The sequence below is a fragment of the Lutra lutra genome, chromosome 8 (assembly GCF_902655055.1).
Source record: "Lutra lutra chromosome 8, mLutLut1.2, whole genome shotgun sequence".
NCBI classification, from domain to species: Eukaryota; Metazoa; Chordata; class Mammalia; order Carnivora; family Mustelidae; genus Lutra; species Lutra lutra.
In genome coordinates, this window is record NC_062285.1 from 106,846,402 (window position 1) to 106,861,914 (window position 15,513).

General features: G+C 36.7%; 2 protein-coding genes across 17 annotated transcripts in view; one reads left to right on the forward strand and one right to left on the reverse strand.

Annotated features, from left to right (window-relative positions):
* Positions 1-11,113, forward strand: part of ACSS3 (acyl-CoA synthetase short chain family member 3) — a 155,912-nt gene extending 144,799 nt beyond the window's left edge. The window contains exons 14-16 of the mRNA XM_047740345.1: positions 7,815-7,914; positions 8,004-8,179; positions 8,984-11,113. Of these exons, the coding sequence (XP_047596301.1) occupies positions 7,815-7,914; positions 8,004-8,179; positions 8,984-9,052 (345 nt within the window). The 3' untranslated portion in view covers positions 9,053-11,113. The remainder of the gene's footprint in view (positions 1-7,814; positions 7,915-8,003; positions 8,180-8,983) is intronic.
* Positions 11,114-12,057: 944 nt separating this feature from the next.
* PPFIA2 (PTPRF interacting protein alpha 2) overlaps positions 12,058-15,513 on the reverse strand; it is a 494,134-nt gene continuing 490,678 nt past the window's right edge. For 14 of the 16 annotated variants that reach the window (XM_047740329.1, XM_047740328.1, XM_047740334.1 and 11 more), the window contains 2 exons: positions 15,231-15,322; positions 12,058-13,217 (listed from right to left, as the gene is read on the reverse strand). In XM_047740329.1, the coding sequence (XP_047596285.1) occupies positions 15,264-15,322 (59 nt within the window). In that variant the 3' untranslated portion in view covers positions 12,058-13,217; positions 15,231-15,263. The remainder of the gene's footprint in view (positions 13,218-15,230; positions 15,323-15,513) is intronic. The other 2 variants (XM_047740339.1, XM_047740333.1) reach the window with 1 other exon arrangement.

Here is a 15,513-nt window from a genome sequence, read left to right on the forward strand (position 1 = left end):
AAACCCAGAATTGGACCCTCAACTCTATGATCAACTGATTTTTCAACAAAGCAAGAAAGAATATCTAATGGAAAACAGTCTCTTTAACAAATGTGTTGGGAACATTGGACAGCCACATGCAGAAGAATGAAACTGGACCAATTTCTTACAGCATACACAAAAATAGACTCAAAATGGATGAAAAACCTGTGAGACATGTGAGACATGGAATCCGTCAAAATCCTAGAGGAGAACACAGGCAGCAACTTCTTTGACCTCGGTCACAGCAACTTCTTGCTAGACACATCTCCAAAGGCAAGGGAAACAAAGACAAAAATGAATGAGTGGGACTTCCTCAAGATCAAAATCTTTTGCACAGCAAAGGAAACAGTTGACAAAACCAAAAGACAACAGACAGAATGGGAGAAGATATTTGCAAATGACATATCAAATAAAGGGCTAATATCAAAATCTATAAAGAATTTATCAAACTCAACACCCAAAGAACAATAATTAAATCAAGATAAGGACAGAAGACATGAACAGACACTTCTCCAAAGAAGATACCCATATGGCCAACAGAAAAAATGCTCAACATCACTTGGCATCAGGGAAATACAAATCAAAACCACAGTAAGATACCACCTCACACCAGTTATAGAATAGCTAAGATTAACAAGTCAGGAAATGACAGATGTTGGCGAGGATACAGAGAAACGGAAACCTTCTTACATTGTTGGTGGGAATGCAAATTGGTAAAGTCACTCTGGAAAAAAATATGGAGGTTCCTCAAAAAGTTGAAAATAGAACTACCCTTAGACCCATCAACTGCACTACTGGGTACCTACCCAAGGATACAAATGTAGTGATCTGAAGGGGCACCTACAACGCAATGTTTATAGCAGCAATGTCCACAATAGCCAAACTATGGAAAGAACCCAGATGTCCATCAACAGATGAATGGATAAAGAAGACCTGCATATATATATATATATATATATATATATATATGTGCGTCTTCTTTATCCATTCATATATATATATATATATATATACATATATATACACACATATACATTTTATTTATCCATTTTATATATATGGATATATATATCCATTTTATATATAATATATATTAGACATTATATACATTATAATATATATAAATATGTATTATCCATTTTTAAATACACACACAATGAAATACTTTTGAGTCATCAAAAAAATGAAATCTTGCCATTTGCTATAATGTGGATGGAACTAGAGGGTAAGCAAAATAAGTCAGAGAAAGACAATTATCATATGATGCATCTCAAATGTGGAATTTAAGAAACAAAAACGTAGAATCATAGGGGAAGAGGGAAAAATAAAAAAGATGAAATCAGAGAGGGAGATGAACCATAAGAGACTTTTTTTTTTTTTTAAGATTTTATTTATTCATTTGACAGAGAGAAATCACAAGTAGGCAGAGAGGCAGGCAGAGAGAGAGGAGGAAGCAGGCTCCCCGCCGAGCAGAAAGCCCGATGTGGGGCTTGAACCCAGGACCCGGGACCAGGACCCGGGACCACGACCCGAGCCGAAGGCAGTGGCTCAACCCACCGAGCCACCCAGGTGCCCCCATAAGAGACTCTTAATCATAGGAAACAAACTAAGGGTTGCTGGAGTGGAGGGGGTTTGGGGGATAGGGTGACTGGGTGATGGACATTAAGGAGGGCATGTGATATAATGAGCACTAGGTATTATATAAAACTGATGAAAACACTGAACCCTACCTCTGAAATTAATAATATACTATATGTTAATTAACTGAATTTAAATTAAAAATTTTTTAAAAGACTGGAAAATGCTATCAAATTTGAGTGGGAAATGATTTTAAATAATAATTCTATAGTTAATCTATCAATCAAATATAACAAAATAAATACATTTTAAAGATATAAGGACAAGGAAGGTTTACAAATCAGTGCTACCCACTATGAAAAAAATGATGCTTGGAATGTTATATATTAAGAACAAAATGTGAGAGATATAATACCATAAGATAAGAAGGCATCAGCCTGAGGATGAACTATGAGGATGGACCTCAACCTTGCATAAACATTAGAATCACATCTGGATCTCTTACAAGTACAACTGTCCAAATGAGAAGATCATCTGGGATGCTGGTAATATTCAATTTCTTGGATTAAATACACAGATGTGTTCATTTTGCAATGTTTAATCACAAAAAAAATACATAAGCCTAATTTCCACCCAACACTTAATCCAGAAAATCAAGGGGTTGAGTCCAAGTGTAGGCATTTTTTAAAAGCTCTTTTGGTTATTATAATTTGCATCCAAAGTGGAACCACTGCCCCTAAAATAAGCTAAAATGCAAATAAATTAATATTTTGTGAACCCATGATAGAGAAGATTGTTAATTATGTTCCTTAATATATAGTATATTTTTTAAAAACACCTCTTGTTTATTCATTTTTTAATTGATGCATTCCTTTATTGTTACCTCTTACTCTTATTCTCCATTCTTCCCCAACCATTCTATTGTGTTTAGTGTATATACTTTTTATATGTTTTTCATCAAATATAAATTGTCATATGTGCTTTTTAACTGATGTGCAATTTTAATGTGCAATTTTAACTGATTTAAAAGGTATTTTATTGATATCTTATTCTGTTATTTGAGACACCTACTGTCCAGTATGATAAACGAAGAACTAGAATGGTAATTTAAAAATCTATTAATATAATGTTTAATACCAAAATGAACTACAAATCAAAAACTATTTTAAAATATTTAATTTTAGAGAAAAAACTGATCAAGGAAATAGAGGTATTTCATTTTATGATTAATTTTCAAGATGACTTCTTTCTCAGAAAGATCAAATTATTTTTCTTTGTGGTACTATTGTGGCACATTGTATTTAATACATGTTTAGTTTTTAGTCTACTTGTAAAGTTTTAATTTGGGTATTATAAAAGTTTTGGTTTAAGAAAAAAAAATGACAGTATCTCGGAAACAACAAATGACCGGCATTTCCCAGGCCTATTACCCTGTAATCTGTATTCCCCTATTATCTATATTTATACAGATATTCCTCCACTTGAGAAAGAGGTTGCGTCTGGCTAAACCTATCGTAAAATGAAAATACCATAAATTAAAAATGCATTTAATACACCTAACCTGCCATAAGTCATAACTTAGCTTAAGCTACCTTAAACATGCTCAGAACACCTACATTAGCCTGCAGCTGGGTGAACTCATCTAACACAAAGCAGACTTTATAATTAAGTGTTGAGTACCTCGTGTAATTTATTGACTATGGTACTGAAAAGGAAAACAGAATGGTTGTAGGGGTACCCAGTGGTTCTAAGTGTATCCGTTGTTTACCGGGTAATCACTGATGGGGAGCCAAGGCTTCTCGCCGCTGCCAGGGATCACAAGAAAGGGGTGTCTATTGCATACCACTAGTCTGGGAAAAGACCGAAATTCAAGGTTTGACATATAGTTTTTCCTGAACACGTGTCGCTTTCACACCAGCCTAAAGACAAAGAGTCGTAAATTGGGACCATTGCACACTTTTGGTGAGTCAGTTACCTCCCAAGTTGTATCATTTTATCAGTTCTTAACTGCCAGTGAGTCCCGGATGCTTTGTGGATTGTACGTGGAGGAAGCATATGAAAGTGGCTTTTGATATTTTTTACCCCCATAGGACATTTGTTTGGCCTCTGTCCCTTAAATGTTGCCAAGACATACTTTGATGCTTTCCTTTTCAACGATTCAGTTGTTGAAATCATAATTTGGCATGTAAATATTATTTGTAGAGCCAACATAGAAAGCTGTCTCCCTCCCTTTATGGCATCTTTTTAACACTGATCGATTAATACAATATTTTATCCACTATAGTAATGAACTCCATTTACAGATGACATAAATTTCCAGCAAATGATTATGTAGGTCACAGATTCTCGAGTTTGTCCACAAACTAGGCAAAAATGTGAAACTTTGATGTTGTGGAAAAGTGTGTTATATATTACTTCTGATTTTAAAATACTCTGCCCATATGGAAAAGCTGTGAGCATTTTCCCGTCCACTTCTAAACATGCTAACACTGAGGATGGGAACTTGGCAAAATTAAAGCAACAAGGTGAAAGAAGGGCAAACTGGAAGATTTGGTGTTGATTTAGTTAAAATTATAGTTATACCGGTTAGGTGACAAAATACCTAGACGGGCAATTTTTTTAAACAGTAATTTGAACAGATACCCTGGCATTTAAAAAACTAAGGTAGAGAGGCTTATGGCACCAGTGAGAACTTTAATATATAAATGTAAGTATAGACATTTAATATATATAAATATATAATATATTATATAAATATATATAATGTATAAAGAAATACACACACATATATGTGTGTGTGTATATATATATATTTTTTTTTTCTTTTTTAAAGATTTTATTTATTTATTTGACAGAGAGAGACCACAAGTAGACGGAGAGGCAGGCAGAGAGAGAGAGAGAGAGAGAGGGAAGCAGGCCTCCCGCCGAGCAGAGAGCCCGACGCGGGACTCGATCCCAGGACCCTGAGATCATGACCCGAGCCGAAGGCAGCGGCCTAACCCACTGAGCCACCCAGGCGCCCTATATATTTTTTTTTAAACAAACCCTGGCTAGGCAGGTAAAAGTTTTTCTCTACTCATTCAAGGAATCCTAAATTGGAATGATAGCATTTGGCTTACCAAGTCTGTATCTTATCTGCTATAGACAAAATATTCTCTTCCAAGGACTGTGACTGACTATACTACCTACCAGTACAAATCTGTGGCAATAAAATTTGTCTCTAAGCATATGGACCTAAACCATAAATAAAATCTTAACAAATCAGGAAGCTGTTGAGAGTACTTGGTGAGTTCAGATTAAAGCACCGGGAGAAGATGGTGTTATATGGTCTGTACAGTCGGTGTTTTGCAGAAGCTTTTTCATGAGGCCCAACTAATGGAAGATGAGGTGCATGTCTCTGTCTCAGCAATGAAGTTAATAAAATGTAGAGCACAAAAATCATTTATTGAACACATACTATCCTCAGCAGTATCAGAGTCTAAAACTATGTGGATGGCAACTCCTACAACTGGGTCCTTCAGCGTGGACGGTAACAAGAAGATGTAGGAGATGCTGATTTCTTCCTTGCATTAGGGGCTATGTGAGATAGTGCACTGAGTTTGTACTGAACAGGCTAGGAGTTCATGGAGTCTTCCAGGAGCTCAGAGAAGAGACAGCTCATTTTCAACTTGGCAAAAATGAAAGAAGAATTTGTGGAAACTTGGGAACTTGAAAGGGGCATGTCCTAGATTCTGCTGATTTTTCTCCTCTCTGGCTGTGCCGTTTTAGTCTAGTTTGGCAGCTGGTCCTTTTTTTTGTAGCCATTAGATGTTGGCGTTCCTAATAGCTTACATTCTTCTCACTGCTTTCTCCCTAACTAATCTAATCTACGTCTACAGCTTTCATTACCATCTGTGCATTTAATGACATTCAAATGTGCATCTCCAGACTAAGACTCCCATCAGATTCAACTGCCTCGACTCGGGTATCTCAAAGGTGCTTCCATGGAACATCTCCAAGACTTAATACATGATCATTCCTTCCAAGCCCAGCCTTCACTAGTATTTCCTGGCTTAGAAAATGGCACCCATATCATCCAGTCAGCTGTTCAAGCCAGAAAGCACAGAACCATCCTTAGCTTCTCTACCTTCCTCTTCGCACCATATCTAATTTGTCATAAAATTGTGTTCATTTTACCTCTAAAGAAACTCTAGAATCTTCATACCCCCGTTATAGGCTTGGTCTACTACTGTAGCCTCATGGGCGATTTCAACAAATTGTAATACTCACCCTTAACAGTTCTCTATTCTCCACAATAAACGCAAAGTAAGTTTGTTTTTCAGAATACACTCTGAAGTAAAAAGAAGCTGAACAGAAAAGACTACGTACTATAGATGATTCCAGCATTCTGAAAAAGGACTTTGGAGACTCTGAGAAGATCAGTGTTTGCCATAGGCTAGCAGGGACTAAGAACAAATAAGCAGAGCACAAGAGAATTTTTTAGGCGAGTGAATCTATTCTGTAAAATGCAGTAAAATGGTGGACACACGTCATAAACCCATAGAATGTGTAACACCAAGTGTGAACTCTAATGTGAACTCTAGATTAAGATGAGAATGACGTGTTGATGTTGGTTCATCGTTTCTAACAGATATATTACTCTGGTGAGGGATTTTGAGAGCAGGGGAGGCTGTGCATATATGGGAGCAGGACATATACAACAAATCTCTGGGCTTTCCACTTAGTTTCGCTGTGAATCTAAAACTACTCTTAAAAAAAAAAAAGTCTATTCAAACAAACAAACAAACAAACAAAAAACCTGTATCTCCTCCTCAACTCCAGAAAGTGCTTTATTGCCTTTCCAGTGTTACTAAAATTGGAAGTCCTTAGCACAGCCCCTTTCTACCTCTGCACCTTCATCTCCTCTTGCTCCTTTCTCAGTCCTGCTTTCTGCTTTCCTTCCACATTTATCTCTTTCAGGTTGGAATGGTTTGTGCCAAGTCCTTCCTCAGGGCTTGGCCCCGCCTCTCCGCCTCTGCCTCATCAGCGTCTACCCTCCTGCAGACCTGAGCTCATTCTCATTTCCTGAAGGCTTCATGGAGACCCGTGTTTATCCTCCTGCTTTTGCCATATATTTCCCAAGGCTTTTTGGCTGCTTTTCCTAGGGCTTTCATATAAAAACCAGGCTAGTTCACTGGAGCCTTTATCATATTTAGACATTCCTAATAATGAGTACTCGTGCTTGTTTTTTAACGTCGCCCTCCTCCATTAGACTGTAAGCTCCCTGAGACCGTGCTCCACCTGTTTTTGCTCACCGCTGAGCCTGGTGCAAAGGTTGGAACAGAAAAGGATTTAGTAACTATTTGCTGAAAGATCGAGAAGTGCCAAAGGAGCTGTCGGTATATTGCCCGCTGTTTTCTCTAGCCATTAGGGATTTGCAGTCACTAAAGACCAATCACTCTCTCGGAAGAAGACATTTTGAACATTCCTTTTTAGAAGCACCCTCACGGCAGAAATGTGTTTGTAACCCTAAGCTTCTGTGTCTCATGTGGTCACTCTGCGGGTTCTTGTGATTCCAAAGGGAAAGCCACTTTGTTCCTTAGGATATTTAGAGCTCGGGGTAAGTGGTATGAAAGTGATTCCTCGATTGGCGTGATCATCTGAGGTCAGGGCTTCAAAGCCATGCCCAGCCTTTTCTTTCAAGTCGGGAAATCCTCTCTTGGGGGATGGTCCCTCAACAAAAGAAATGCTCTGTTCATTGCTCAGTACCAGATATAAATAAAATCACTGCCTAATCATGGGGCTGCCTTGGATTTCTCTGGGGAGTGCTCTTATGGTAGCCAGCACCAAAGCCACATCACCGTGAGGTCACCATTTTCCGGGTGCCCATTGCAATTTGTCCCCATGTGGCATCTGCTGCTTATTTGCCCCGACTTCATTAATGAGCAGGTGAGATGAAGAAACAAGTCCTCACTTTCCAGTAAATAAAGTAATTTGTCTTAATTACGGTTAGCCTTTATAAGTGACTACCACAGGGGTCCTAACAATTCAGTCACCCCAGTTATAATGATAGGAATCGTGAATCTGTAGTAATTTCCACACAGGCAGCTACAGGTTTTGCGTTCTCTGATATGTACTTTTTTTCCCAGCTGAAATACATACATACATACGTGTGTATTTGTATTCTTATATATGTGCACATATATTTTCTAAACGCATGCTTTTCCCTCTCACAGTCAGTCCTTTCCCATGGCACTGTGGCGGACTGCGCTGTTGTTGGCAAGGAAGATCCTTTGAAAGGCCACGTCCCCCTAGCACTCTGTGTGTTGAGAAAAGGTGAGAAATCTTTGTCCTCCCTGAGTGTCTGGACCCTGAATGATGAGCGAAGGTTAACTCAGTGCTTATGATCTGAACTTTTTCCCTAGACATAAATACAACAGAGGAACAAGTTTTGGAAGAAATTATAAACCATGTTCGACAGAGCATTGGCCCTGTGGCTGCTTTTCGAAATGCAGTGTTTGTCAAACAGTTACCCAAAACGAGGTCTGGCAAAATTCCCCGGTCAGCTCTGTCTGCCCTTGTCAACGGCAAGCCATATAAGGTAAATTATCAAAAATAGTTAATGTCAGGTTCTGAAACATTTCTTCCCACTTCTTTGGCATTAGCATTTTTTTAATGTAAAGGGGGAAATGGCATAGCCACTCTCTAGGAATGAGGGATGTGGAACACAGATTAACAGCATATGCTTTGAGATTATAGGTACCCGTGTGTGGAAATACTTTTACTATTATTAGTAAATATGTTAAATTCAAACAACTTGTGGGAATGCAGTCTTACTGAATTAAAGACACAACCTCCTTTATTGTAGTCATTAATGTCTATTACTAAATGAGAAAGCAAACAATTGAGGCTGGTTATGCATGCTTCAACAGTTCTAATTGATGCATATGCTAATTATTTCTCCTGTTGTGAGTGAAAATTGTTTTGGCAAACATTTGGCTAATTTAAGTATATATATACTTTTTAAGTTTTGTGCACTTTATATGTGCATAGTTATACATGTCTTTAATCCTCAAGATCTAACAGAAGGTGATGCAGCAGTAAATAGTAGTTGTAAATACAAAAAAAAAAAAAAAAATTCTAGGGAGGCACATAGAAAGGCTCATTAGAGGACTAGAGAAATTACCACTTAGGACCTCTGGTTTTGTTAACTGAACAGTTTATTACTCTGGAAGACTATACATACATTTTAAAATATTAAATTTGGAGTCCCCTTTTTTGAACATTTTCTATATGCCTTTATAAGAAAATGGAGAGTGCAGTATTGCAGGTTAATTGTTTAATTACAGGGAGAGGGAAAGGAGTTCAAGGAAGAACATTCATCGGACTTGTATTTTCTTTCCAGATAACACCTACAATTGAAGACCCCAGCATTTTTGGGCACATAGAAGAAGTGCTGAAGCAGTCATCATGACTTTGTTTCCTATTTTGAGTCAATTTGAATCAATTTTCTAATTGATTGGAGTCAAATTTTTGGAATTATTTCCCATAAATAAATATTTAAATAGAAATTACTTGCAAACTGAAATATGAATTATAAAGCTTGGTCTAAAAAAACAGTACTTGAAGCTAGTGAAATACCTGTGCCTTCTGTTTCATTAGACCCAAAGAGCATCATTTTCAGTTGTCTGTAACATGGCTCCTTAGAGGTTGTCTAGCACTTTAAGAAAAATATATCTAATGATTGATTTTTTTAAAACTGAACCCTCCCAAATATTTTAGTTGAAAGAGACACATTAATATAGAGTTACTTGCTGAAATGAGGAATCTGTAGCTTTGACCTAAAACCTAAAAGTCAAGTTGAAGTCAGAAAATTATAATTTTTCTTACAGCAATTCTGAATATTTTCTAATATTCTTGAGATGTCCTCATGCATGTTTATTTTAAATGAAATCGATAGATAACACGGAAAGTCTTAGGTAATCATCTATACAGATGAACTTCTAGATAGAAGGATCTGGCTTGTCATACATATCCTGAGGGAAGGTTGGCTACCGGAGCGCAGCTCTGCCTTTTCGTCATCTTTTCTTAGTCAAGGGAAATCCTGTGCCTGGTGGAACCTAGAGGTCATTTTATCCAATCTCTTTGTCATGGAGATGAGAGCTGTTTGGAGATCCTCCTCCTGTCTCAGACTCCTAGTTGACTGTACACTTAAGGATTCCAACTTCCTATAAAAACAAGCAAATGACACAGAAATGGGGCATACTGATAAGGAAAGTTCGTAAGGAAGAAAGATAAAAGTTTTTACATTATGCTAAAGACCAGGAGTTTTTAAGAAACCCCAAATCCAGATTTTTATGTGGAATCTCTAATTTTTAAATAACTCACTGAGAAATATATTGTGACATCCAAACACATCTTTTGATTTAAACTTACAGAAAAGTATTGAGAAATTAAGTAATTGAAAATGAGTCTTTGTTACTAAGCTTATGGTAATGTGCCAGTTAGCCAGAGTAGCTTGACATAGCTAGTTAAATATGTGATTTACTTAGGATTACTTAGGATTCTACATGGTATTGGTTATCAAAGATACATTTAAAGTAAAAAAATATACCATGCCCACTGAGTCTTTGATGGTGCTCAAAGTATTTCCCAATCTTGCAGTCCGTCAGGAACATTATTTTTAAGAGCAGCTGTCCTAACCTAATGGTTTGGGCACATGAAACAGAGAGATAACATGTAAGAGCTTATTGACTTGTTTGTTTCATAAAAGTTACTTATAACCAGTATAAGACATTCTGAAAAATAGTTTTTTTGGACCATAGGCTGTATAAATAAATGGCTTCTCAAAGGAATGTCCTATTTACTTAAATCGGCTACTTGATTGTTAAACCTGAAAAAATATAGTCAGCTCATTGTTCTCCTGAGTTACACCAACTAGATAGACATTCAACTTATAATTTGAAGCTGTCGGGTTCCTTAAAGTGTCTCTTCTATTGGGTACATTTCACTCATAATTGCAACTTAATCTTGATGAATAATACATTTTTAATGTTTAAAATGTATTACCTTATTTCTTCATATAAGAGTCAGTTAATTTGAAATGGCAAACTCTTTAGCCGAATGCATATTGTCGTTCATTTGCAAGGTATAAACAAAGACATGTTCCAAGGGTACATTTGTCTTGCAATCAGTTCTGAAGGGACATGTTAGCAATCAGGCTTGAGTTATTTTCCAGTTGAGTGGGATTGGAAAACAGTGCATGAGCCTGGAGAGAAAGTACTGTTGCTTTCACATGACCAAAGTGATACCCTTGATCATGTGACCAAGAAAGATACACTTAAGTTGTGGATTGCCTAAAATTTGGAAGAAAAAAAAAAAGGAATTTTCTATTTAATACTTACCATAAAGCACTTTCACTAGATTGTACCTAAAATATTTTGGATTAAATGTATCCTCAAAAAATACAATATAATGTTACTAATACAGTCATATTTAAATGTGCTGAAATAAAGTCTGCATGGCCTTCTTTTGATATCTTCATGGAAGTTTTTACTGTAAGACATTGGAAAGATTTAAAGTTGTTCTTTTAAAATCTATTGAAAAGTTTTTCCGATTGAGCTATTTTGTTCAAGACAATACATTAAATATATAAAAATTAGACCTGCTTTACATTTTAGGAGCACTTTTATTTATATAAAAGTGTATTTGGGAAGGCTCTCATCATTACAAATGTGAAAATTCATAAGGCTGATAGATGGTCAGAAGGAAAAATACTGAGATTCTGAGCTTAATCCATAAATGGAGTTTAGAATCTGGCAGAAATTATATTCTACGTTGAAGAGTACTTTATACTTTTTTTGAGGGAATAGGTAGATCTTTTTCTCTCCCTACATTAGAGTCTATTATAAACAATTTGACTATTTCTTACCAGATGATCTCTAAAGGGGAGAAACTGATTTATGTGATTAAGTCATGTATTAAGAGTAGATACAAATCGTTTGTTATTATAACATCATATTTTTTTATATTACATTTCATTTCCTTAAGCCAAGATGCCCGTCATCAGATGAGCTTAGAAAGCTCTTTCCCATTGTTCCTGCTCAGGCAACATTTTTAGAAAATTTACAATCACCTTCATAAGCAAGTTTAGTGCTCCCCCTTGTGGCCGACTCACTGAAGATAAATAATTGAGTCCCTCAAAGGACAATTTGCATTATGGTTTAAGTAAATTGTTAAACACTGTGTGACTAGAAAACAAAGATTAAACAGAGAACTGGAAGTATTTTTTTTTATTGACAATGGAGAGGGTTTCTGTTACCATTACCTTTTGACTGAATCTGTTAAACAAAAATAGACATCAAAACAAATGTAATGTACGTGCAACCATAGCAAATTAAATACAAAAAGGAAATTACTAATGACAGGTCTTGCGCTTCATAAGATCGAGCAGCAGAAAATCAGCAGTTAGATAAATGGTATTATTAAATAGGTTTTACTTTGAAATCTCCCATATAAACAAAGAATAAACAACAGTAACACCACCAAATAAAGCCACAGGGAAGAGTTACTCTTCTATACTTTTATACACTATATATGTTAATCATTCTGTCTTTCATTTATTTCCTCTGATAAGACTGACTTCAGGGAAGTCGCAACAAGGCCATCTTGGCTAGAAGCTTATAACATTAGACATGAGTCTGGCTAATGCCCTGTTACATTGACAAAAGGGAAAGGTTTCTGGGTTTTGTTTTTTTTATTTTTTATTTTTTTCAATGGAAATGAGCCTCAGACTCTGCAGTGGTTGACATTCACCGAGCAGTGCTGGCTGGCGGTTCAAGATATCTGATGAGCATGTGGTTCTTAGTAAAGAGTTCTTTTCTTTTTTTCTTGGTCCACAGGTAACAAGAGAAGATAATGTTTATTCCTTATAAATTTTTTTAAATAATTGCTTTTGACTCTTGTAAACAGTTTAGCTCTGTTTTATATTGAAAAGGAGATCGAGCCATCACAGTGCTATTTCTAAAGATATAGGACATCCCTGATTGCCTTTAAAGGACTATTTTTGGCTCCAGTTCCAGGTTAAATCATTCCTTTTTACATGATCAGAGGCAGGTTTTCAGCTTTAAGTATTGACAGACTTGAAGGAGAAACATATCGATTTGACTGTTACAATTCAAAAACTGTAAAAATGGTGGAATGGTAAAATACAAACAGTACTTGGAATTGTCAAATGTTTGCACTCGAGACTCCATGAACCATATATTTTATTTTTTTAAAAATCATATTTATATCCATTTACATAAGACTTACACATTTAAAAAGAAATACATACACAGTAATACATAAATGCCTAGTATATTACAATAAAACATGAAAAAAACAGTGGCTCCATTTCATAAAAGCTGTTGTACAGAATTTATGATGTGGATGATGCTTACTATTCAAATGACTTAAGCATTTTCTTACAATTGTAGTAAACGAATCAAGCTTAATATCTGACTCCCCCCAGATCACATTTTCAGCTGAATAAGCCATTAATTGTGGTTGTTTCCTTAGAATTCAGTCTTCACAAAGGTCTTCACTGTTCGTCTTCTAAGATGGTAGTGCACTTTAGGTAGAGTAGACGGAAAAGACATCTAAAATATTTAATGCACAGCGTTAGTCTACCCACAGCTCCCAGCCTGGACAATTCCCCCTCTGCCACCGTTGGTGATCTCCATGCAGCCTGCCCTACGTCTGCCCTGGGAGTCCGTGAACAGAACGTCAGCTAGGATCTGACGAAAGCTGTATGTAATTAACATTTGCTCTTCTCTGATTTTGTGCAGGCCAACTTAATAAATAACAAGATTTGCTCAAGTTTGTGGAAAGCATGGTGGTAAATAGAAACAAAGGTATTCACAGAAAATGTGAGCTATCCTCTTGAAAAATTTAGAGCTCGCTCATCAGTAAATTTGGTTGAATTGACCTATTCCATGGAAGAGAGTCATATTCTAGTTCATATCTTTTAGAGCTCTTCAAAAGACACCTTTGTTGAATTGTGACAAAACAAAATGGTAATAAATGGCATATCTGATGTAGCATCACTGATTCTTTTCTGTCATACTATGCTTAGGAAAAGCTCACAGTTTCTCTTCCCAACACAAATGAAGCAACAAATGACACGTTCTGAATTATTTTAATAATAAAAGTGCTAACAGAAATTGGTTGCCCCAGATTAGGTTATTGTAAAAATAAATACCTTTATCCCATTTAATGGTAAAAACTGGGAAATATGAACTAGAATGCCATGCACAAAATACAGACTGCAAATAGTTAAAGAGTAATTCTACCCATCAGTCAGGAACTAAGAAGCAAGCACTACTCCACATATTAAATAGTCATTTGTAAATTAGTGAAGTATTCAGTTCCTGGGGAAGTTAACATGTTCTGTGTAGAAGCTATTACAAACAGTGTTTTGGAACGCCTCTTACTTAGCCGAATCATTATATACTTTAGATCATGCCTAATTAGATGCCAAATTGTATACCGTAATTAAATTTTTAATGTTGGGTTTTACATTCTGAAATTAAATCTCTTATCAGAAAGCTTTTTGTTTTATCAGCAGCTTCAAATAGTGACCCAAATAAGGCAGCACACCAGCTCCCGTATTAGGCCCCAAAGACCCACAATAAATTGCATGGAGCTTTTAATTCAAGGCAATGAATAAACAGCACAAGATGAGCTGTTCCTCTGCCTATAACTGTTTCCTCTCTCCATCCCTGGGCACACATTGGGTTCCAAATATTGCTTTAAAAATTATTTTTCCAAAATATTAATTTATTATAAATGGTAAATATTTTGGTAAAACTCAGTTTTAGGTTAAAAAAAATTCATGAGCACTTGACATGTATCATCCAGGAGACCACAGTCTAACTACTGACTGTTTTTCAGTCAAACTCCATTTTTATACGGACTTGGAAGTGGATTTTTCATCAGCTAAGTATTTCTCTTAAATGCCTGCTGCTAGCTTACGACGATATCATCAAAGTTTTAGTCCTACTTGCATTCTTGTAATTTCACTTTGTTCCTCTGCCGTAAGCCCCAGCTCCTTACAACCCATTTATTTGTTTTCAACAAATATAAATAAAAGCGATGGAAAATAACATGCTAAAAGTGCAAAAATTGTCAGCCTATTGTTTTTAAGAATAAACCACCTCTAGGACATTCTCCTGTCTCTGCTATTTGACTCTGGTACCTACTAAAAGCACTCTCTGCTTGCGTCAGCTGCCCCTGCATAAACTACTCACTTAAAAGTGTGTCATTCTCAAAGTGTCAAACTGTCCTCAGTAAAACCCTATGTGCGTCCATATAAAATGCTACTCAAAAGTAGGTGCTGGCGGCCAGGGCTGCGACCTGCCGATGTGTCATAAGATAGTGGCAGGCCTCCAACAGCGGGACCTTACATCAGTCAGAGCAGGCAGATGGTGACTGGAAGGACACGATTCAGAGCTATGAGACTAAGACTCGTCTCCTACTGTCTAGCAATCCGAAAGGGTGATCTCCCTTCTGGACTGTGAGGCCATCCCAAAGCGTGTCGTGTATATTTCCTGCTCTATGTAGGTGCCGCTTTGGGGTGGTTTGGTTTTGGTCAGCCAAGGGAAGCTACTCACAGCAAGTCAGTGCTGCCTCCTTTGAGTGGCTTGTCAACATGAGTATGTGCGAACAGTGGAGTTGTCTAACCTCTGCAGTCTTGATGAAGCAACTGCGAACGGAGAAAAGGGCTTTAGAGGAACTTGGATGATGGAGTCCAGAATCTCAGATGAGAAGGGTGACCCCCTGCGTAAAGGGATCCTTAACATATTAGTAGACCTTCTTTCTCTCAGACATAAGCCACTCCTATCCCTTCCCGCTAGACCAAGTTACTAAATAAAAGTTACTCCAGTGTGATTCAGC